The sequence below is a fragment of the Sturnira hondurensis genome, unplaced genomic scaffold (genome assembly GCF_014824575.4).
Source record: "Sturnira hondurensis isolate 20B ecotype Veracruz unplaced genomic scaffold, ASM1482457v3 Scaffold0010128, whole genome shotgun sequence".
Classification (NCBI taxonomy): domain Eukaryota; kingdom Metazoa; phylum Chordata; class Mammalia; order Chiroptera; family Phyllostomidae; genus Sturnira; species Sturnira hondurensis.
Window position 1 is genome coordinate 34,678,134 of NW_028082759.1, and position 25,756 is coordinate 34,703,889.

Below are 25,756 nucleotides of genomic sequence, written 5' to 3' on the forward strand. Positions count from 1 at the left end.
ATGTCTCAGTCCAGTTGTATCACTAGTCAATGGCAGGGCACACCTGGAACCCCGTTGTCTTTAGGTCTGTTCTTCTACAAAACAATACTACTTTGCTTTATAAGGAGGATACATCTATGTATCTGTCTATTATTTACCCATCCGTCCATCCATCCACCCACCTACCCGCCCAGCAACCCAGCCAACCATTCCATCTATCCATCTACCCATCTACCCATCTATTCATCCATTCATCCACTGATCTATTTCTCCATCTCTATCTCTGCTTCTATTTTTTCCCTTAGACTTTATACTCAGGAGAATATATGTGAATCAGTTTTCAAGACACAAATCCAAAAGCACATCTTGGCTTCCATAACTAATACAAAAAGCGAAAGTATTTCTCTCTCTCTCCTGTAAATGTTGTTTGTAACTGAGTGTGATCTTCTCAGAGAAAGAAGCTATAGAGAGACATCCTTGCACAACTTCTCAGCAGAAAAATTTGTGATGGAAGAAAGTTTTACAGCTTCAGGTTTTAAAAACATAATTAATCATGTCTGTTCCTACCCAGAACTGCATGCTGCTCGGAGGACGGAAGAACACAGATGTCCCCCTGGAAGGGTACTTAGTGACGCCAATACAAAGAATATGCAAATACCCTCTTCTTTTAAAGGTATTTTTGTATTTATTGTATTTATTTGCATTTATTGTAGCATTTTCCTTTTACCTGCATATTTTGCTTATAATTTTTAAGATGTATTTTTTCCTTTTAAATAGCCTGACCTTCTAAAGAAAGGGAATTCATAGTCATTGGGGTAGGGGGAGTATAAGAAGGTAAAGGGGGAGAAATGGTGATAGAGAAAGACTTGACTTGGGTGGTAAACACACAATATAATATACAGGAGATGTATTGTAGATTTGTACACCTGAAAGCTATGTAGTTTTATTAACCAATGTCACCCCAATAAATTCAATTAAAATGGTTATTTTGTTACCAATTTATATGTGGAGTAGAGAACAAATCTTTAAAGAAAAGAAACAAAACATGTTCTTTGTAGAAAACATACTTGAGTTTACTTAGAGTAAGGGTGTTAGTTTCAAGATAGGTCCCATTAAATATATTATGACCAGTTTATATAGCGTTTTATCTTCTTTATCTCAAGTAGATTCTCAGTGGGTGTGTTTCTTGACTTACTTTAACATTGGTGTTAATGAAGTAAAGGTCAAAGTAATATAATCCAGAACCTTCTTGATGCTAATGAAATGAAACTCAAAGCTACATAATTTCAGAGCCTGGTTTTAAATCATTAGTACAGGGAATGGTGGGGGTCACATGTGACAGTAAATGATGAGCGTAGAATGACAAGGTCAAGAAAACGTTGCCTCTGGGAGATAGGAAATGCTTCATTAATGGTTGTAGGGATATCCCCTCCTTATAATGACCAACATTTCTATTAGGAAAAATGTATTGTAAAGTACTAATTATTGCTTATACTGCAAGGGCCTATGAATAGATGAGAACAATAATTCTGGAAATAGTGTTTTTTGGAACTGTTACCTCAGAACAGGCAGTTTGGTGTGGTGGTTGAACACATGACTTCTGAGTTCAAGCCCAAAGTGTTCTGCTTATAGCTGTATGACTGAACACATAATCTAATCTCTTAAAGCCTTGGGTTTTCACTTGTGAATCAGAAAGGGTAATGGTGATGATAATGATGATGAAGAAATTGTATTGTATGCCTACAAGAATATGTATATGTATGTATATGCATATCTGTGTATGTTTACATTATATGCATATATAAATTATTGCCTAATAATTGAGCTATTTAATATAAACCATTTAGCATAGTATATATTCCGTAAATATTAGCCATTATTATTCATGCATATTTGATTCTGATTTATTTTAACATATTAATTACTACTTGGTTATCCAAATTTAAAAATACCCAGAAATACTATGGGCATATTAACTGGTGTTCTTATTGATTTACTTTCTGAGAAATAAATTTTGTGAATTTGAACAAAAAATACCCTTTTTACTATGACTTTTGTCAGCTATGTAAATTTGGTTTCTGTGTAAAATTTCATTGAAAGGATCTGTTCTTGTTGAAAAGCAAGTCAAGTTGCTTGGGAGAGCCATAGAGAGATGCTAGCTCAGAGATCTCAAGTTCTGCAGAGTTCACATAGGCAGGAGCATGGGGAGGGCTGGCATAGATGTGTCTCCTGTCCCTGAGATCCCTCAGGACCTCCAATACGGTGACTCAGATTTGCACGTGTGCTTATCACTGCAGTTACTCCTGGCCCAAATTTTAGGGTCCCAGGGGTTGGTTGGTTTTAAGTCAGAAGGCGTAATGATATTAAGAGAAGTGCTTTATGTCAAGTGGTTGTTCTAAGTCACTCATTTCCGATAAGGATGATCTCAGGTGCTTGAGCTGGCATTTCAAAAGCTAGAATCTGGACAAGTCCTTACTTAGAAAAAAAGAGGCTATTTTAGAGCACCTTTAAGCAGTGGAAAGATGACATCTTCTCCAATTTAGGGGAGATTATTATTATTAGAGATTACTTCTCCAATTTTGGGGAAACAAAGAAATGTTTACCTGTGTAAGTAGATATGTTGGTGTTGATGTTTTTCTTTCTGGTAGTAGCAGCTGAAAAATTTTGTGCTCGTGTTCTCTTTGATTTTGGATGTTCTCTTTGATTTTGGAGGGCTTTATTTACTCACAGAAAAACATGGGATTAGGCTGCGTGTTAAAGAAAAGATACATTGGTCTCATTTGTGGAGTTTGAAATTATTGGGTTGGTGCATCAGAGCAGGGTGCATGGCAGGTAATTGAGAGAAGATTGTACTAGTCATTTCTCTCATTATTTCATGTGATTTAAATTCATGTCTAGACTCCACAGATACTCACTGGGCACAATTCCACAGGGCTCCAAATCTCATATCTTGCAAACTGAGTTGATCTCTTTACATGATTTACAAATATTTCTACTCTTCAGAATTTCTGGAAAAGGTCACCTATCTCCTTTATGTATCTGTGATTCAGCATAACTTTTTAAACCTTGTCTTGGGAGTGATTTAATGTGTGTTCGTTTGGTGCTTGCTCTGAAGAACAGAGTCTGAACACATTCAATGCAAGGTCAGAGTTTATGGCAAATTTGTGAAAAATAGCAGACCTCCAGAGAATATAGCAACTGCATATTTTCCCACTGTATGTTAAAAATTAAGGAAATTCTTACAGCGACTCGCCTCAGGACTTCTGTAATTGTGTTAGTTGCGTGGTGACGGCAGTGCAGTAAGAAAACAAATGACTAATTAAAAAGCAATGTGGTCACAGCCGTCTAGACTGTGGGTGAAAATGTTTAATTTTGAGTTTCTAAACAACTAACAAGCCCTTTTAATATATTTACAAGATTAAAGATCACTTTAGTTTTGATATCCTGAATGGAACAAACAAACAAACTATAAATAACAAGCCAACAAAACCTGTCCCAAAACAAAAACAAAAATAAAGCCATTGAAGGGTGTATATATGGCAGTTTATTCATAGCAGAGAATGAACCTGAGTAATTTGTGAAAACGGCATAAATTGTTCTTTAAATGACGGAGTATTGTGGAATTTATGTATTTTTTATTCTGCTAGAGTATAAGGTGTTCTTTAAAAGTTTTACTTGTGACATGCTTTTGTAGTTTCTCCAAAAGTTATTAGAAAACAGGGCACTGAAATTATTTTTGAAATTATGGCAATTATTTTTGAAATTATGAATCTTTACATATTCATTTAAAGATTTACTATTCTTGTAAAGTCTCTGGGAAAATGAAATTAACATATAAACATGTACTTCTGTTGGACCCAAAGTCAAACTTATTTAAAAAATTACATGATGCAGGTAAAATATTTGACAACTTGAAAAGAGAAAATCTAAGTTAGTTTTTAAGAACAACATAATTTTTCAGGAAAAATTAAAGTGCAAAATGTGTATCAGAGTAATAACACATAAATTGACTCAGTCTTTTGTTTGATCTCAATCTTGCTGGAGTTTGTGATGATCTTGCTGAAAGTGGCTGTCACGATCTTTGCAGTTTTCATTTCCTGGTCAGTCTGAACCTGCTGTACCAGAAAGCTGAAGATCAAAGGGTGATTTGTTTTTGTGTATAAACAGGAGTTGCTGAAGCGGACTCCAAGGAAACACAGTGACTATGCAGCGGTGATGGAAGCCCTCCAAGCCATGAAAGCCGTCTGTTCCAACATAAACGAGGCCAAGAGACAGATGGAGAAGTTAGAAGTTTTGGAGGAATGGCAGTCTCACCTAGAAGGCTGGGAGGTACAGTCACTGTTTCAACGATTGAGCTTAAACTAGTTTTGCTGTTTCTCATGCTGTGTACAGAGTGGATTGGCATTGGAGGGGACTGTAAATGGTCATTTTCCTAGATAATGCTAGGGGGGCTGTAAGTATTTCTGAAAAGTGCTGTCATTTGTATTTTTAAATATTTCTAAAGTGGTAGTAAATTGGCTTATCCTCAAGCTTTGTGAGAGAGCCAGCCAATACTGCGTGGGTTATAAGATTTGATATTTCAGTATTTGTGCATTGGGGTTATCCATTTTTCCTGTATTAACTACGGTCAATAAGTACATAGCCTGAACCCTGGAGAGAGTACAGAGAAAGACTAAGGCACCATGCATGTGCCGTGAGACTATTTTCAGACTGTGAGTTAGGGGTTTGATGGTAAATTTCCTTGTAAGCTGCCTTATTCTCTCTAAGTTTGAATTTCTTCATTTCTAAAATGAATGAAGTAGCTGTGATGGGATTTTTAAGGTCCATTCAAGATGGCAAATTTCATGGGTTCGTGATTTATTTAAGAAAGAATTTTTTAAATTATAAAAACGTCAAAGAAGGGTGGTATTCATCATCTGTAATGTGTTTTCAGCTATGGTAACTTGGGTTTCATTCACCTCATGGGGGCCCTGTATTACTTTAATGCTACTTGTAGGATAGACTGAAGTTATCTGTCTTTCAGTTGTCTTATGTAGATGAGTGTGGGCTTTGGACTGGGATACATTGTTATTGTTGTAAAGTAAACAATTATTATAATATTATTAAAGTATAAACAAGTTTTAAAGTATTTCTAACCAAATATTGTATCACACAAATTCAAGTAGCTTTTATTGTTGGGGCGTTATAATGACTAATTTGTTTCTTATCTTCAATATATAGGTTTCCACTTATATCTAAAATTACAGCCACTTAGATTTGTGAAAAAATCTCAAACTTTGGCCTCAGGGAATTCTTGTTTTTATCCATTCTTTCCTATGAATTTTTAAAAATGTTTACTGAGATCTGACTTAGCTTCCTCCTTGTCTATAGTCTTCCATTTCAAGCGTCCAGGGTGACCCCCCATTCAACACGACTGCTACTTATTCCAACCAGTCAAAACGGTCATGTGTTTTACAGTCGATTCATGATGATAATTCCCTTCCTGGGGAGTGGTTGTCCTGCTGGGCTGAGAAAAATGGACTCAAGTTTGCTTTTGCTGTCTGTTGTCACTGAAATATTGGAAGAAACACTGAGCTTGCTTTAAATTGAAGGACTTGTCGGTGATGTCTGCCAGGCCTTTTACCAAAACAAAAACCCCACAGTCTCTGTTCAGCTTTTTATGGAAATGGGATCTGTAATATTTTTGTTTCCTTCTCCTATGAGATCCCCCCAAATCGAGTCTCCTGTAGAAACGAGCCATTATTTAAAAAGTATTGATATTTCTTGTATGGTGCACGCTGATTGGTCCAAGGAAGAATGTATGGGGGTCATTCTGTGTCATTTGTGACCTGTAGTGGTGGGTGCCTCGACCTCGCCTGTCTCTCGCTGGGTGTGCATCACTGGAGTGCAAGGAAAGAGCATTGATACTGAGAAAACTGGTGGAAGGAAATCGTTTGTGACGTCAGTTCCAGCAGGAGATACTATGAATGTTGGGCCCCCAAAACAGTGGCGACACAAAGTCTCCTTGAGGAGATTTGAAAATGACTGCACAAGCCCCAGACATACAGTGATTTGGGAGTTTGGGGACTTTGAGGGACTGCAGGTTGGAGCACGGCCCCCCCAACAGTTTGTGTTGAGGACCCAATTCCTCGTCTCAGTCCATCACCTTAGAGAGATGCAGCACGCTGTTCCAGTACTCAGCCTGGGTCCTCCTTGGAAGATTAGGAGCAGCTGCTATCTAATGGGTCTCAGAGGTCATAAGACAGAGGGACGCAGTCATCCTTCATCCAGGATGAATCCCAGCTCAGAAGGGAGTGGGAGTGGTTGGTTAAGGAGCTTTCTTTGAATTGCTAACATGTTTGTTCAGTTTACAGACAGCTTTGCATCTGTTTAGAGTGGCTCTCCTGGGGTTAGGGTAGAGCCAAGGACAGACATCTGTTGGCGTGACAGTCACAGGACAGAGAGTTTCTCCAAGAGTTTTTGAGGCTTAGAGTCTTGAGCTGACCTTGGGAACCAGCTCCTCCTCTGGCTCTTTCCATGACGTCGTGCACACCTTTAGGACCACCTTAGACATGACCCTTGCTCCTGTAGCTAGCATTCTCTTGAATGGGATCTGGGTCAGATATGGCAGGAACTTGCCTTATTTCCACTTTAGGGGAATTATTATTTCAAATAACTGAATTATCTATGGTCTTATTTCCCCATTCATTACATGAAGGCTTTTCACAGTCAGAATCTCTCAGGAAAACTTGCCTGTTCTAAAAATTAGGTCTGTCAGCATTTACATGGTGACTGCCACCACAGAAGATCTATAAGTGCCTTAATTGCTCATATTTGAAGTGTATCTTTGATTAATATAATTTATGATATCTCAGTCATATATCTTACCCAACATTCCAAACATTCCACAAGATATTCTACTAAAGGTCATTGTAGAGCAGTAATCACTGCTTGAAAGCCAATTTATTAACGGTTAAATCAGGGTCATTGATTCATTTTGTAGAACAGGACTGTTCTTAGTCTGCTTTTTGGTGGGTTGATAGTATTGTAACTATAGTGTTATAATTTTTGGAATGATACTGACTGATATTGACAAAAGAGTATCAATGAACATCATATCTTTAGTAATTCACCTCTATATCCTTGATGTGATTGATCTGTCAAATCAGGGGAAAAATCACAATAAAAGATCAGAGGGTGAATTATTAATATATCAAGAGTTGGAAAAAATAATTTTCAAGATAATAATTGTGTTTGAGGAAGTAAGGAGAAGCAATACCTGCTGCTTACCGTGTTACACGGAGAAAGACAACACTACGAGACCGTTGAAAAACCACCTCTTGTTGGTTTCGGAATCTGTTTGCTGCTTACATTGGATGAAGTTTACGTCTGACAGTGTCCTGACTCCAAGTCATGCAGTCTTGTATTTTGTGACTGTGAGTCTTGCAAAGGTTATGGTGAGACCCGTTTCTTTTTGTCTCCTCTCTGAGGCGATTTGGAATTTACCATTGGCCTACCTTGAGGTGGACTTGATTTATAAATACTCCTTGTTATTTAAGGGTAAGTGGTTTGGGGAAAAGACCATTGAAAGTGAATCCACATAAAAGGGAGAGCAAAATTTCACAGGTGGGACAGCGGGAAAGTTTGATTGGGACATTATCTTAGTGAAATGAGAACTTATATTATTAGTTTGTTTTATCTCAGATGTAACAGAATTTAAGTTATATTTTCTGTTAATAATTTGATTCTCAAAAAGAGTGCATCAAATGCTGAGTCTTTTTTTAGAGAGGGCATACATTTTTTGACAAAATTGTATAATAAAACAATGTGATATTCTTTATTTAACATTCAACTTTCTAGTCATTTTAAAGTATTTTTAAAAGAACATTCAAATGCTTCATTAATTTTCTCGAGACTCCTTTGATATTGGACCCATTCTTCTATGGGAACCCATCAGCTTGCCCTCTTACCCACCTTCTGTTCTTCCCCGTGGGTGGGTGTGGCACAGGTCAGTCTTTTCTGTCCACGCCGGGTATGTGAGGGAGGAAGTTTCAAGGCCTCTTTCATTGCTCATCTTTCCCCAGATTATGGTTTAGCCGTCGCTCTGTGTTTCTCTGATGTTGACTTTCAGCCTTGAGTTGACAAGATAAATGAGATAGCCCCTGGTGTTAAGCAGAGAGAGCCGATAATGGGGTCAGATAATCAGCGAGTGGTTTCCTATTACAATGATTTTTGCCACCTTGTAGGTGCAAACGAATCAGCAGTGAACCCTTAAGTAACGTATTTTGAAAGAACTTGTTAACACAAAAAAGATCAAATAGTTCCGATATGGTTTGGCAGTATTATTTTTATTGTTTTTTTTTGAGAAGAAGTTTTATTATTGCAGTTCTTCACAAACTATGATTTTAATGTTTAAGAAACATTGGAAATGAGAAAAGAAACCATGAAATAATAAATACACATGCTTCCGATGGCCTTTTCTGGCTCTTGTCATTTTCTGAAAGTATACTTTGGCACCAACAGGTGTCCGCTCATAAAATGTAGCGTACTTCTTCATTAAATTCTGTAATGGTACATTGAAATGTAATAGTTTTTCATGTAGACTGATCATATAATTAATTGGCAGCCTGTGATATATTTCAAGTTCTAGACTGAACTTGAAACTTTATTCAACTTAACAATTTAGCTTCCAAATTGCTATTATTTTTGTTGCTGGATTCTGCAACCTGAAGCACACATAACAGAAAGAGATGCTGGTGGTGAGCAGTGGCACCTGAATGGGCTGCTCTGGGTCCTCATCTATGACTGAAGTCATTGTGTGCTTTATCCGTTCAGACTGATCTCAGCCATACTGCAGGGTGATACTTACATGGTGTGCTTTATGAATTCAAAGAAGACAATTACTGGAGAATGATGGAAGCCTGAAACCACATGATGGAATGAACTATATCATTAATGATAAGCTTGCATCATCGTAAACACACACAGGCCATCCCTGACTCATCACCGTTCGCTCATACCAACCCTCATTTATTAATGTTCTATTCCTGCAGTGGCAACACTGCATTTAATTGTGCTCACATTTCTGTTTCTTCCACTAGTGTACGTGTTTCTTGGGAGCTGGGGTCATGTCTCAAGTTCTGGGTCCCAGCATCTAAGACAGTTTCTGACACATAGTGGATTGAATGGTAATTACGTGCAGATATAATTACATTGTAGTTATGTATTAATTGTTAGTGGCTTCTTACTATGTTTGGATACTCTTGGCTCTTTTGCTTAATGTCAGTGATTCTGACATGGTTCTATTTAAAGTCCAGTGTTTGTTTCATTATTCTGTTACTTTGATGTTCTATAATAATCGGTAGCATCCTGTTCTGGTTTATGGTTCACAAATACACAAATATACCTTGTGAGGTTTTTTTTTTTTTCACTTCCTTGTGGCTATACTTGAACACCCTGAAGTTTGTTTGAAATTCAGTCATTGTAAAGGTACTTCTATAAGGCAGGTGCTGTCTCTGTCATGAACATTTACAGGTGGGCTTCTCTCAGTGTATTTCACCCTTTGCACTGCTGGGCTGGTGGTGATGAAGAGAAATAAGATAGGTGCACAGCTTGGGGTAGAAAGAGAAGCTTTTGGAATGAGAGGGGCCTTGATGAGTACGTTTTCTATCACTGGTCACATATTTATTTATGATTACTTCCTATCTTGAACTGTCAGTTGGCCTCCTTTCCTCATCTAATAAAAGCAGTCATTCATGTAACTTCCTAGTAGGGGTTTTTACAGTATTTAATTCGATATATGTAATTGATTGCAAACAAACTATCTCTGATTTTACATCATCAATTTAGCTTCCTAAAGGGAAATGTACATTATTTCTAGATGATAAAAGTACATTACTTTGGTTATATTTTAAGGGATTGCTGAAAGACAGCAAGGCTCCAAATCAGAGAGAGTAAAAACATTATTTAAAAATATCTGCATTAAATATGCACATATACATATTACATTATATGCAATGGCTTTGGGAAAGTTAAAAATTAATGATTTATGCAAAGCCTTCTTATTTTTTAAAGTAATTCCTTCACACCTTACCTCTCAGTTGTTGGTTTATGACTCTGTGATACATCAGCACCCTGTTCCGGTGGCTTCTTATTCTCACGGGCAGTACATTTTTCACGGTCGCAGTTTTTTCTCAGTGCAAGAGGCCGCTTCCTCTGACAAAGGCGTGGTGACCCATGGAACAGTTTACAAAGCTGATTTGATTCAATAAACATTTTTTTCTATAACTTTAGGATTAGGAAGACCAGATGTCAGAGATTTACACCAGGAGAATATATTCAGCACATTGACTAGCATGATATAGAACTGTAAAAATCTGACCTTAGCACTCACGTGGGTGTAAGTGTTTATTATATACCTGGTTGTTCCGTGACTGAATATGGATTTGTGAAAAATATGTTTAAAAATTAACATCAGTGTTCAAAATGAAGACAAAATACTATCCAGGTAAAGCCCTTCCTACAGATTTAAGTGAATATTCAATGGTGATGAAATATTCCATGGGGATGAACACATTGGAGGTGTAACTGGGACCCCAAAATGTGCGATAATCCCCCTTCGGGTCCTGGGCCAGCGAGGCAGCAGGGACTGCCTCCAGGGGAAACCTGTGCTCCCCTTTGTCTCCATGTTAGCGTGGTTGCTGCATTGAACACTTGAACACCTGAGCTCAGGTAGTCAAGCCTCTGAAGCAATGCTGCAGAAAGTGTTGATGGGAAACTCTGCATCGGCACCTGCAGGATGGTCTGGAGGGCAGTTCCAAGCCACGTTTTAACTAGCCCATCGGGTGTGTCTTCCACACACTGAAATTTGAGAACCATTGTCCTAGAGGCTTTGATCTCCTCCTCTGAGCTGCCTGGCTTGTTTGATTTCCTAGCTCATTCATCTGACATTCTCCTTATAATAGACTTTAGTGCTCCTGACATTTACCTCACCATCTAATGCTTGTAGCCATATCTTATTTCAGTTTCTCCTGTGAATTTTGTAGCTTGGTGTTTTTACCCCTGACTCCCAAAACTCTGATAAGTGAAAAAAATGCACATAATTTTTAAAATATCATAAATTTTATATATTTCAAAGATAAAGCTACAAGATTTTTTTTTGCTACAGAGAAAGGTAGATTTTTATTATTTAAGTGAAGGGAAAATATGCAAATAGTATATTTTCTAGTAGTAACCCTTTCATAATATAACATATTATCTTCATGCCTTGGCTTTTATAGGCTACTGTAAGAAATAGTCTCAAGTAGGGTATTTTGTACCTTTTGTAAAGTTGCTATTAACAAAGCCACTTTTCACAATGTTGTGTAAGTCCCTGGTGTAGCTATCAATGTGATGTTTCCTTTCTTTATATTTTGAATACTGTTTTTCCATCTTAGCTTTTTTTTCAGGGTAGAGGTAGTATTCACTGTAAATAAGAAATTGCCACTGGAATTGGGATTTATATTCACAATTGATGAGTTTTTGCTTAATTATCATATGACAAAGTAAGTATGTGAAGTTGTGTAAATGTCTGACCACACACACACACACACACACACACACATACCCTTATGAAAGGAAAGAAGGGAGGGAAATATCTAAAATTGAAAATGTATTTGTACTATACATACTTAAATTAGCACAGTAACACAGTCTTAAATAACTTCCCTTTAGGAAGTTTCGTTATAGTTATGAGTTGTCATTTTAACTTAAAGATATATAATCGATCAGAAAACCTATATTAACTATTGTGGAAATGTGCCATCTAAAATTCATGTTCTGAGTTGTAAATGTTAAAAACAAAAATTAAACCATTAAATTTAAAAAGAATCAGAAATTTATCCCCAGATTTAAAGAGACCCAAACGTATTTAAAATGGAAATATTCTTGTGGATAAAAATTTCCTTTTTAAAAAATCCGATTTGGTGCACCAGTTTTTATTGACTCCAGTATTTACAATGGCTCAGAGTAGACATTTACGCTCAGTTTACACAGCAGTACATGGCCTGTCCTACTCAGCAGGCAGTTTTCCTGTGTGAATGATTCAAGGCGCAGGCTCCTTCCTTCTTGGGGCTCCATTGAACTTTCAGTGGTTTGCACGTGTGTTAGGAATCAATCATGTCACTAAATCATGACGTTAGTGGGTATTCAAGGCTTATTTAATGACTGTTTCTATGCCAACTTTTAATATGTATGGTGAAACACTCCGTGGGAGGTTTAAATCTATGTATTTAAAAAGCTCTTCTTAAATACATAGATTTTTTTCTTTTATTTCTTTTCTTTTTCCTCTCTATCCTAGGGCTGGGTCTATAAGTTTTGTCCTGCCAAAAATTTAAGTGTTTCCTTATTCTTTGCCATGTGGCCTGGGAGCCCTTTTCCCATACCAGGCAAAGAGAGGAGGAAGAAAGGACGACGAAGAATGCTAATGTTATGAGCCAGTTTGAAATCGTTTCCCTTTTAAAGAACATTTATAACATGCATCATAGATGCTCATGTATGTATGCCTATGTAAAATAGCTAAGAGAGACCCAGAATCTGTCAACAGCAGTTGTATCATCTGAGACCAAACACGAGGAGAGTGGAAGGGAAGGAGACCTGAGTTCTGTGTATAAATATTTGTACCATTTGAACTTTCATCCTGTCCATATATTGCATCTTCAAATAAACACAAATATGCATTTAAGGAGAAAAAGAATTACATGTGAAAGTTGATACGAAGCAATCGAACACCATCTCCATTTTTTCCCTGACTCAGGGGTCCAACATCACTGACACCTGCACTGAAATGCTCATGTGTGGAGTCCTGCTGAAGATTTCTTCTGGGAATATTCAAGAACGGGTGTTTTTCCTTTTTGATAATCTTTTGGTGTACTGCAAGAGAAAACACAGGTAAGAGGATACCCAGGTAACGCTTCTGAAGTGTTACCTGTGTGAGATCTGTCCATCTCACAGGTGCCACCTTTTCCTTTGTGTTTGGTCCTGGGAGCTCATGGTATCATCAGCAAACGTCGCCATGCTTGGTCTGTCCCATGACCCCTTCACCTTCTGATAACACCCAGCTGAACTGTGACTGTGACTGTCCGTTGATGTCACTACCTCCCCAGGAGCCTTCTGGAGGCTCCACTAAGCTGCTCATGTCAAAACCACCATTGACCTCTGTGTTTTCTAAGTAAGTGGTTACTTTTCTGCTCTGTACGGTTTTACTTGTTTTCTCAGCAGTATTTGGCTTAATTTGGCACTTCTTCCTTCTTAAAACACTTTCCTATCTTTATTTGGTAAAGACGATAGAGCACAAATTGTGGAGAACTGGATGAGAATGTGTTGGGTCCAGTTAGGAAACTACCACTGTCACCTGCGGAGCAGAAATCGGGGGGCTGGGCTAGGGTAGGTGAATAGATGTGGGAAGATTTTTGTGTGTTTTGAATGAAGAATCAGTGAGATTTTCTAATGGATTGGATTTGGGAGGTTGAGTGAAATATAGGACCCAAAGCTAATGTCTATGGTTTGGAATCAAGGAAACTAATGGATAGGAAAACTGAGAGAGGAACAGTTTTAGGAGAGGAAATAAAGAAATTTGCGGGGAGATTTTTAAGTTAATATTTTTTCAATTACACTTTATATTCAATATTCTTTTGTATTAGTTTCAGGTGTACAAAATAGTAATTAGACAATCATATACTTCACAAAGTGAAGTATATTTCCAGTACCCAACTGGCATCATGCATAGTTATGATAGTATTATTGATTGTAGTTTCTATGCTGTACTTTACGTCCCATGAGGAAACCAAGAATTCTATTTCTTCCATGTTGCACTGGCTTTTTCTTTTCCCTAGTTGTTTTTCTGTGAGTTTTGCATATCCAGGTTCTTCGTGTCTTATAGATCTCATTTAAATGTCACTTCCTCAGAAATACCTTCCCTGACCACCCTATCAAGGGAAGCCTCCCAGCCACCGTATCAGTATCTGCAAAGTGTATGCTGATATTTTCTCCATTGTTTATTTGTTTATTTTCTACCACCTTTATAAGATTAGATGGTAAATTTGGTGAGAACAAGGGTCCTGCTGCTTTTTCATTACTGTTTCCCTGGAGACTGGAGCAGAACTGTTATGTAATAGATACTCAATAATTATTTGTTGAGTAAGTGAATAAATGATTGAATGAACAAAACCCAAGCAAGTCTCTGTATAACTTAGCTATAATGTTAAATAATATCATGTATTAATGTTATTGATGTAATTGTTTTGAAGCATAGACGTGATTTTTTTCAGAAGGTACTGGTTGGATAGGATCAAACTTGTGAACATTCCTGTCCACTCGTCCTAATGACCATTCAAACACATACTTAGGAAGGAAGTCATAGACGCAAGATATGCAAGTACTCACCATTACAATATAGAGTAAAATTGTTTTCAAACCATAAGCTTTTTAATCTTTAAAATTCAGTAGAGCCATTTTCTCAAGGGACCTAAGGTCTGATTGCACTAAGTGTTACAGTATTGATACACGCTTACTAGAACTTCACATTGATTTTTATCGTCTGCGGGTCAAGAGAAATATAAAAAGCCTGTACAGGGTTAACTGCAGATGACAGAGAAAATTAATACTTTGGAAAATAGGACCCAATGATAGATTCCAAGCCATGATTATTTGCCTGTGACTAAAACTGTCATTAAGGATGTTAAGGTTTTAAAAATATGATTGGTTTTAAAATGATGTCTCAACTGATAGGAAATTTCTTTTTTGGAGCATACCATGATACAGTTTCCTACGTGAGAGAATATGCAGTTACTAGCTTCTTAGTGGGCTCTGCATTAAAGAATATTACTCAATATTATTTAATATTATCTTTGGTCTCCAATGATGCCAAATTTTACAGTTACCCTGCCCGAATCCTGGTGTATAGCATTTATTTGGGCTTATTAATGAAGGGCATTTGGAGGTTGCTTTCAGAATGAGCGTGAGAGTGCAAGATCATGAAGGCCTAGATCTTGAAGATCATTTAGGAATGATCTTCGCTCTTTTCCAAAGAAGGAAGTCAGGGACGGTGAAGACATCTTGTGACACCTCCTTGTACTCCATGGTGGGTATGGAACTACAGAGGAGGAGAGGAGAGGGAACATGAGTTGGTGCACAGTTATGTCCTAACTTGTGCTGTTTAGGTGTGTCTGTGCCGCACAATAAATGAATAATGATTTCAGCATGTTAAATTGTTACCTAGACTGCGTCAATAAGTCAACTTGAATGGTTCAGGGCAATTGAAATCTCTTGAGTGACTAGGTAATCTTTAATCCTCTTGAACCATTCCTTACAATCTTTCCTTTAGATTTAATTGAAAAGATTTAGTTTTTAGAACAATCTCTCCTGAATGTTTAGTGACTCAACTATAAGCATACACAATGACCTAATTCATTATTACAAATGTTTACCTGTAAACCTGGGTCTTTTAAATCTTTGTGTCACATAATTGTAAAGATTAAAGGCCAGTGTCGAACCCACTATAAGCAAAGTTTTGGAATGTTTTGGACTATTTTGAAGGTAAATAAAACCTTTATAAGGGAACATAAATGTATTAAGAGACTTACTAACAAATATACACAGTTATATTCCATATAAAAATATAGGAAAATATTTTCAATTGGGTAATGCTTAAGAACTAGCAAATTTCTTTACAGAGGCATCATGGGAACTAACTTAATTTTACTGGGGCATTACCAGCTACTTACTGAAAAAAGAGAACTGAAGGTGAAAGAAATCACAGGAAATTTTAATTCACTATTAGTATCTGTCCAAGTTTGACTTGGCACTATTGATATCCTATATTGAGCAAAAGTACATATTTACCTTTCCAGCTACATATTGTTTTGAGCCCAGAGCCTCAGTTTATTTAAAAAATTAGAAATAAGTCACCTCTCATAAAGCAACCAGTGCTGTTAGGAATGGGAGAACACAAGTGAAAAACACCAGGAGCCAAACGTTTGATATCACTGATTGAATTGGTTCCTCTTTTTCAAAGAATTGCTTACATTATATTGCTTCAATGTTGTTTTCCATTAAGTAGAATGATAATGATTGTGTGATTTCCTTCCTTTATAAGACGGTTGAAGAACAGCAAGACATCTACAGATGGACATCGATACCTTTTTCGTGGCCGGATCAATACCGAGGTGATGGAGGTGGAGAATGTGGACGATGGCACAGGTGAGTGATGAGATTTACAGTGAAAGGTTTGATGGTAAATTCCCCCGTAAGACGGATTCTCCCTCGAAGAATTCACATGCCGTGCATCAGAGCTCAGAAATACTTCATTAGATAGAAAAGTCAGAGGAAAAAGGCGAAAGGAAGAGAAGGACTGTTGTCATAAGAGGAGTTTATATTCTGCTGAAACACACTAACATTAAACACAAAGATACAAACAAGTAGCTGAGTAGGAATAGCAATGCGCAGAGGCACGCACAACTCCTAGTCTGGAGAGTGTGAGTGCAGAAAACAGTGAATGAATTGATTTTCTTTAAGTTATGCTGTGTGTTATAAGCATGTCTGTGACATTGTGTTTCTCTAATGCATTCAGTGTAGAATATAGCAAACTCTGGCTTTATTTTAACTCTACATACATTATTAATATAAACAGGTTGCCGATTTGCTTGTACAGGAAAGTTGTGGATGGGAGTGGTTTGTGTAATTTTAAGTGCTCATTTTAAGTTTTGATTTCACAAAGATAGTAAATGTTTGCTCTGTAGGGTTTTGGAGGTGTGGAAATCATGATTAGTCACAAATTTTAAGTAAAATGAAATTAAAATACATTACTTACTATTTGGAAAAAAGTCTGTAATATAAATGCTTAGTTAATTGAATCACTTTACCCAGTGATTTTGATTAGAATCAAAGGTATGCTTCTAAGAGAAAAGACAAGATAATATAAAATAGGTTAATTGTTGATAAATGACTTTTATTCCCATGTAGAGAAATGTTTTTGTAAGAGTCAATTTAAACATGGGGTTTGGGACACAGATTAGGGCCATCCCCCAAACCTTCCTGGGTCTCAGAGGGGAGCAGGGTGTCTATAATCTGCCCGGAACACAGGTTTTCAAATCCTCACCTGTGTGCCATTCCTTTGTCTTATTGTTAGCATCCAATCAAATTGTCCAGTACTTAAAATAGTGAACTGTGGTTGCTTCAGGTATGGGAAACAGACATGCAATGCGCGCAATTCAGGTTGTTCCTGAGACAGGGCACTTACCTTGGGAACAAGTCGTGCTATGGAGATGATCCTCCTTGGCTGGTGGTGGGCTAGGGCTGTGGAGCTGTCAGTCAGCAGGGACAGAGAAACCTCCCACTTCCAGCCCCCTTCTGTGCTGCAGACTTCAGTGTGGTTGTAGACTCCCGTGATCACAGGTGGGACCTAGCGGGCTGCCTTTCCATGACAGCGCGTGTGCGCATTAGTGCCTGTAAGGTGGCAGTAGCTCATTTTGTAGCTTTCCGAGGAGCCTGGTTGGTGACACTCAGAATGCTACCTGTCTAAAATGCGAGCAACTCTCTTGCTTCTGAAACCTGAATGCTCAAGACAGCATCCTAAAGCCCGCATTTTGCTCGAGGCAGAAGTGAGATAGGGGCAGGCAGTCAACTCTCCACGCTGTTGCTCTAGCGCTCTGTCTGTTTTCTTCCCTTTCCCTGCGATAGCAGAGCTCCTGTGTCTCACTCCCTTCCTTCTCTCAGATGATCTGCTTGTCAACATGTATGCCAACTACCCTGGTTGTCTAAGTGAATGTTCTATTGATTACTTGGTTACTGAGCTCATGGGAAACGGGAGCCCTTATAAAGACATGTGAGGATCCAGGGCCTTTGGAGGGATGGGCATTAAGTGCTGTCCTCAGTGTGTCTGTGACAGATGTAGGGGAGCGAGAGCCTGTGAGGGGCGGTATTCGAAATGGCTACTAAGCACGGACTGTGTTTAATGTGCAAACGGTGTGTTAATGTTTTTGTTCTTCAACACACGCATGTAAAGCGAAGACAACTTGAAGAATTTACTGGTGTTAGTACTTTTGTGAATTGAATGATTGCATTGAATTGATATGATACTCTATATAACATTTGCTTATTCACCTTTGCCTTTAATTTCCAGCTGACTTCCATAGTAGTGGACACATTGTGGTTAATGGATGGAAGATCCATAACACTGCAAAAAACAAGTGGTTTGTGTGTATGGCAAAAACACCCGAAGAGAAACATGAATGGTTAGAAGCTATTCTGAAAGAAAGAGAAAGACGAAAAAGTAGGTATATGCATTGGGCACTATTATACTTTGTGAAGATTAGCAGAAAAGCAGATAATGGGCAAGAGGTGTAAGAAAGTCAGAAGGCGCTTAATATTCACTTGAATTTTCTATGTGAAGTAAGCCACATGCTTAAATATTTTCCAAATATTTCCAATAGTTACTTACTAAAATAGAAGACAAGGATAACCTTATGTAGTTAGCAAAATAATTGTATTGTGACTGGCAGTGTCTTTTTAGTAGCATCTTAGTCTGCTCAGGCTGCTGTGACAAACTGCCTTAGGCTGGGTGGCTTGCAAACAGCAGACATTTACTTTTCACAGTTTTGGAGGCTGGGGAGTCCAAGCTCATGGCGCCTGCAGATTCTGTGCTCTGTGACAGACCGCTTGCTCATAGGAGGCCTTCTTGCTGTGCTCTCACCAGGTGGAGGAGGGAGGGGGCTCTCTCTGGAGTCTCCTGGAAAAGGACAGCAGTCACATTCGTGAGGGTTCCATTCTCAGGCCCTAATCACCTCCCAGAGGCTCCGCCTCCTAGTGCCATTTCACTGGGGTTGGGTTTGAACATACAAATGTGGAGGGCACAGACGTTCAGCCTACAGCAGATAGTTTCATTTGCTTTAAAATGTGTTCAGTGCTCTTTGCACTTTATGCTTGCGGTTTCTGAAGCATCATCACTGAGTTTCCCTTTAAGAGACAAACTTCAATAATATGCAGTGTTACAGTGCCCCCAACAATCCTTCTCTGTATATTTAATAGGACATTGAAAATTCTTAGGCCAAATACATTAGTGTCCTCATTATTGAAGAAGACACTTTGGGTATATATTAACTTTTTAAAAATGTTACAGTGCTATTGAATATAATGTAATATAACCCAATAAGGAGCTTGTTCACATGAGGTGGCTTAGCTCAAATATGCTTCCTTTTTTTTTAGCAAGATTTGCAGAAGATATTTGGCCTGGCAATATTCAATTGTGTGGAGTTTGTCTGCAAGTAACCATATTGCTATAATTCAGCTAGGAAAAAGAAATGCTTGTACAGCTACTAGTTTCTTTATCCAATAATTGATAAGAAACAGGACAATGTTTATTCCTTTCCCCAGAGATCTAGGAATAAAACATTTCATTGGTGGTAACATTTTAGAACTTGAAGAGCCCTTTCTATCTTCAGATATATTCCCTTGAAGAATGAACAAACTTTCTGGCTTAATTAAAATATCCATCGTCCACAGTGGTGTAAGAATTTCCAAATACTTACTTCTTGATTGATATTGGATGAAGAACCAGATAGGAATTTTTAAGACAAAGATAATGAATGCATAATAGACTCCTGAGTTTTATTGAATCTAGCAATTAATTCAAACATGTTAAATTATTTAAAAGATAAATTGAATTCTTATCACACTGAAGCTTTATCTTTTTCAGAATGACTATGCATGTAGATATGTCCAGGAACCCCCATAAAAGGTGGAGGAAGGGAGAAAGAGTGAAGGAAAGAAAGAAAGCACCTTCTATAAATCTGTACATGTTAATAGGCTCAATTCTTACTGGATTATCCACTATTATTGACAAATGTTAATGGCTCCTGTATTGTAAAAAATAAAATGTTAGTAAGAAATTTTGTAGCTAGAAGACTAAAATACTTCAAGTATTTCTTCTTCTGTGAGAGTGTTCATAAAAGTGTCGTTGATTGAGTGGCCGTGTTCCCAGGACTTCCGCCCTGGCAATGTCTCCTCTCAACTTGATTCCTCACCTGGTCACCGGATCAGCTTCCACTTCTACATTGCCAAGTTCTCGATCTTTATGTCTAGACTTGTCCTCTCTCCTGAGTTTCATACTTATGCATTTCACTGACCCCTGGACTCCACCTACATGTCCAAAGTCAATGTGCTCAGCCATCAGGCTCCTCCTTCCCTTAACCCATTGCCCACTGTCCACCCCCCCGCCCCCCATTCAGTTGTCATGTCTGAAGCCTGTAAGGCATCCTGATTCTTCTCTTGCCTTCATGCCTACAATTTACCTGGTGGTGTTTCTTCCTAGAACCATCTCCTACATATTTCTCAACTTTGTTCCTATTATTGTCTGTAGGGGCTTGAACTTGCCTGAACTTTTGCAGGTACCTCCAAATAGTCTCCCTCTATTTAAGTTCTCTCCCTTTCAGCTTGTCCTCTGAGCTTAGTTTCCAAAGCAACAATACTTCCTTTCCTTCATTACCCTGCCTTCTCCCCTTCTGGTTAAAACAGAGGGTTCCTCAAGACCTAAGGAATGAAGGACCTTGAACTGCTGTTGAACAAGGACCCTGCCTAACCCACCAGCACCTCTCCTGTGCTCTTACCTAAACCCAGGGCTTCCTGCTGGTGCTGCTTCCCCTCAGTTGACTCTTGTGACTCCTTATTCTCTCTCTGTAAATCCTATTCGTGCTTATGCCTCCAAACAGGGCCCTTCTGCAGAGTCTTTCTGGCCATTTCTCAGATAAGGGAGCTACTCTGAATGTGCTTCTGTTATATCACAATTTTTCCTCTAAGGCTGTCTCTGGGGCCACCCAGTCCAGGTGTGCTGACTGAGCACTGCAGGAGGGGTCCATAGAGCGAGATTCTGATGCTCTGCCTCCACTGGCCAAGCCACGTGCCTTCGAGGCACATCTTGCACAAAGGTGCCGAATGGCCCTGGGCATCTTGCCTCCACTATCTCCCTGTAGCCCATGAGCTTCAGGAAAACCAGGGCCCTATAGTACAGAGTTCTGTGTGCACAGCTCCAGCACATGGTAGACATGCAGTAAATGTTTGTTTAATGATGAGTGAATAAAGAGACTTTTTCAGTTACCTGTCCTCTGTTTCATTTTCAATAGGTTTAAAATTAGGAATGGAGCAAGACACCTGGGTAATGATCTCTGAACAGGGTGAAAAACTTTATAAGATGATGTGCAAACAAGGAAATCTGATCAAAGACAGAAAAAGAAAACTGACTACGTTCCCTAAATGCTTTCTTGGAAGGTAGGGTTGGTAATATGGGTATATATATATATTTTCACTATCTCATGTGTTGTTTTTCTTTAAAAAATATTCTCCTAAGAGCCCTGGCTGGTGTAGCTCAGTGGATTGAGCGCGGGCCTATGAACCAGACGATCACGGTTTGATTCTCAGTCAGGGCACATGCCTGGGTTGCAAGCCAGTTCCCTGCAGGCCAACTCCCAGCAGGGAACGCACAAGAAGCAACCATACATTGATGTTTCTCTTCCTCTCTCCTTCCCTTCCCCTCTAAAGATAAATAAATAAAATATTAAAAAAAAGAAAAACAGATAACATATTTTAAAAAAATATTCTCCTAAGCATTTTTTAATATTTCTTTACTATCTACATTTCCTGGACCATAGTGGGATGAGGGAATGGTCATAGAACTGGGAACCATGAGAAGGAAACTTTAGGCATTTGTTCATTCATTTATGACTTCAGTACTTTCTGATATACTATGTTGCAAGGGCGAGGCAGAGGCTGGGCAGGCAGGCAGGTGAGTTTGCCTGTAGGGGACAGAGTCTAGCAAGGATGTGAGTACAGGGCCTGAGAGAGAAGACTAAAGAACTGGAAAAACACAGTCTAACCAACCAATTAATTTAGAGTTTTGATAGCTGGGTTCAGGATGAAAGGCAAGAGATGAAAAGTCTGAAAAAGTGGATCATGTGAGGGGCAGGCATAGAGCAGCAAGCAGGGAAGTGGCCTGGGTGTTGAGCACAGATGGACCATGTGTGCCCCTGGGTTTTGGCAGACAGTGGTTCGAGGGAAGGCCCTGCTGGGTTAAGCAGGCAGAGTCAAAGGGAAGGGTGGTGCCTCAGGTACCTACAGGAAGGCCAGGCTCCAGGCTGGATTCTTTTTATATATTGTTTCTAATCCCTGAGTACATACTTACATTTTATAAAGAGTCAGAGACTAGTGATCAGGGAGCTTAACATGCCCAAGTTCATGCAGCTAGCTAATGTCACTGTCAGTTCTATAAAAGTAGGCTAGCGTAGCAATTCAAAGCTCCAGCTTCACAATCAGACTGTCCCCAGATCTGGCCCTGCCAGTGGCTAGTTGAGATTTGGAAAACTTAAATTTTTTTCCTTTCTAAAAATGGAGATTATTGTAGTGCTTACCTGTAATATCTACTAGAACATATCACTACTTAGCTTTGCAGACACACAGATTCACCACAGGCCACACCAGCTCCCAGACCCATTAGAAGAGTCAGGAAAACTCTTTTTTTGCAGGGAGGGCATTTCTTCTCCAGTGAGTGTGTGTTCCTCACAGCAGGCCACACGGCTGCCAATGGGCTTGTGTTGCTAGTGTCCCTAGTCCTCCAGGTGATGGCTCTTGTGCAAGAGAATAAGCAAATGTGAGCCCACCTTGGCTTAGAAGTCCTGTATTACAAGAAAGACACTATTTCTACGAACAGCCTCATGGACATACCTTACAAGGTCCCCACAGGAGCGTGTCTACTTACGAGAGAATCACTTCAAGCTCTGGCTTTTCATCAGGTGTTATGAGTGTGCAGTTTAGCTATCAAGGTCATTTTTACCATAAGCCATCCTGCCTGCTAATGCACCTGACACCCTGCCTTCATCAGGCTTCTAGGGGAACAAGGTCAGAAAGTTAATCCAGGGTCAAACTTGTCCTTATTGAAGGAGAGGGTTTGTTAACCCTTCACCCACACTGTCTCCTATGGCTGTAGTTCTAGTTAATTGCAAGGAAATGCGGAGTATTCCCCAGTGTGCCTGATACATAAAAGACTCAGTAAATGTTAGCTGTTATTAATTGTCTCCGTTTCCATGGTGGCACACTCTCCACTGTCTCCCGCATGACCTGGCCAGTTAGGAATTTATGATCAGATTACCCTGTGAAGTTACTTTTGGTTAGATTTATTACAAATGCCCCTTTTTGGTCTGTCCTAATTTATAGCGACACTTGAAATGTGCCTTTTCGCTCATTTGAATTTGACGTATTGAGGAATCTGGTGATTTCAGAGCATAAGATAACACTTTAGATACTAGCTATCTCGACACACTGATCAGTCTCCGACATTAGAAAGTGCTCACGATGCCCCAGGCACAATGCTGGATTCCTGACATCATCGGCTCATTTAATCTTGTAACAGCACTGAGAGGTGGATATTACTTCTGTAATGGAATAAAAACACGAAGGTTTAGAGAGCTAGATTGACCAGTTCAGCAACACCCAGCTATTAGAAGCAGAGGCAAGATCCGAATCCAGGTTGCCTTATTGAGAATGACGCAATCTTAACTGCTATCCTGTATTTCACTTCTTTTATTTTTTTTTCTCTTGGGTGGTGCTTCCTTAATAGAAGAATAAAAAGCACTTTAACAACTTCTTCTTCCTTAAAATGTACTTGTTAGACTAGACATCATATTTAGAATTCCATATTTCTTGGCTATTTGACTTTAGCTAAACATGTTGCTTTTGATGAAATAAAGGGAAAAGCACTTTTTAAATACTCTGTAGCTTTGCTTTTCTTGCCTCTGTGCAAAAATGAAACTGTCCTAAAATATATTCATTACTTTATGTAAAATGTCAAATGTTAGATTTTTATAACATATGTGTGGTAAACTTTTTATTGTAAAATGTCTCTGTATTTAGTGTTCTTCTAGTGATAACAGATGGCCTTAAAAATTTACTCCTGAGCTGATGTGCTGTCTGCGAGGTTACAAAGCATCGTCCTTTTTACCGGCCACGCCTGGGGCTCCTTGCCCCTCCTCAAATGGCAACAGATGAGAGCTGTGAGCCTCCGTGGCCTCGCGCAGCCCCAGCAGCTGTGTGTGGAAGGCAGTGTGATGGCTGGTTTCGCGCTGCAGTATTTCTTATAGCTGACAGTTCAGAGACAATGAGTTCACCAAGTAATTTTGAAATTTTTACAAATTAGTAACACTTTTTTATGTCTTTTGATGTGTATTAATTTCTTATTACTGCAGAACCGATGACCTGCATACCTAGTGGCTTGAAACCACACCCATTCATTAGCTTGTAGTTCCATCATCAGGTGTCCAGGGCGCAATACTGGGTTTTCTGCTTAGGGGCTCAGAAGGCCAAAACCACGGCGTGGGCTGGCCTGGGGCTCTTACCCTGAGATCCTGAGGAAGAACCCACTTCCAGGCACATTCGGGTTGTTGGCGGGATTCAGTCCTTCTTGGTTATAAGAATGAGGCTCCAGTTTATGTTGGCTGTTGGCTAGGGCCATTCTCAGCTGGAATCTGCCTGCATTCCTTGTGTCACGGCCCTGTACCTTCAAAGGCAGCAGTAGCACAGTGAATGTTTCTTTAGCTTTTAGTTTTCCGCACTTCCTCTTAGGCCACTGGCCTGAGATGTCTCTGCTTCCAAGGCCCCAACAGGTTCAAGTGCTCTGGTTGGGCCCCATGGGATAATTTCCATATTTTAAGGTCAACTGACTTGGGATTTTAATTACATATGAATCCGTTGCAGAATCCATTGACTGGACTCCCTACATTAGCCTACATTAGGGTGTGACTCAAAACATAAGGGGTGGGATTCTTGACGGAGTGGAAGGACATCTTCAGAATTCTGTCTGTCACATGGGACACACAGTTTTGTTTTGTTTGCCCCCCTTGGAGTTTCTGACCACTGGTTCTCTGTGCTTGGAAAACCACGTTTGAGACTTTCTCTTTTTACAAAGTGTTCCCCTCGTGCTACCAGTACTCACCTGACACCAAACATCATTATCACAACATTGTTGACTATGTTGCCTGTGCCACACTTCACAGTCCAGCGATGATGCTGGTCGACCCGAACCAATTCAGCTGTACAGCTGCACATGCAAAATCAGCATAAAGTAACACTGAGAGTAAACTGTAATGGTAATATTTTAAAAAGGGGTTTATCTCCTATTTTAGGTCATTATTATTCTATCTTGTTCTATCCTTTAGCTATGTTTAGGATCTGTTGTATACTCTTTAATCCCAAATTTGCCTTTATGTGGATGGTGACCTTATAATTGAAGCTACTTTAAGATTTTTCCCTCTGTGTTTATTAGAAGTCTCAGTAAGTTGAATCATTGTTAAGTGTGGTGAAGGTAAGTCTGAATGTATGAACATGGGTTTTCTAGAAGAGTCCAATTTAAATAACTCTGGGGTTTCTGTATATGAAAAAATGTATGCTGAAATACACTGAAAATATTCCTTTATATTTTGAGGCTCCTTTCATAGTTGTTTGATGAATGCATGACACAGATAGACTTTCTGGGGGGGCAGGAAATAACTATTTAACCTTTTCATTGGATATCTGTTGCAGCGAATTTGTGTCGTGGCTGTTGGAAATTGGAGAGATTCACAGGCCTGAAGAAGGTGTTCACTTGGGGCAAGCATTATTAGAAAATGGAATTATACACCATGGTAGTTATTTTATTAATTGCTTACTTATTCTGTTTATCCATAGATTGCATGTATCTTTAGTTCCATAGTTCCATTGACTAGTTCAGTTGATAAAAATTCTC

General features: G+C 39.0%; 1 protein-coding gene across 1 annotated transcript in view; it reads left to right on the plus strand.

Moving 5' to 3' along the window:
- PREX2 (phosphatidylinositol-3,4,5-trisphosphate dependent Rac exchange factor 2) overlaps positions 1–25,756 on the plus strand; it is a 226,933-nt gene that overhangs the window by 68,185 nt on the left and 132,992 nt on the right. Inside the window, exons 5-11 of the mRNA XM_037058677.1 lie at positions 551–652; positions 4,147–4,308; positions 12,752–12,885; positions 16,091–16,194; positions 18,116–18,265; positions 21,111–21,255; positions 25,555–25,655. Of these exons, the coding sequence (XP_036914572.1) occupies positions 551–652; positions 4,147–4,308; positions 12,752–12,885; positions 16,091–16,194; positions 18,116–18,265; positions 21,111–21,255; positions 25,555–25,655 (898 nt within the window). The remainder of the gene's footprint in view (positions 1–550; positions 653–4,146; positions 4,309–12,751; positions 12,886–16,090; positions 16,195–18,115; positions 18,266–21,110; positions 21,256–25,554; positions 25,656–25,756) is intronic.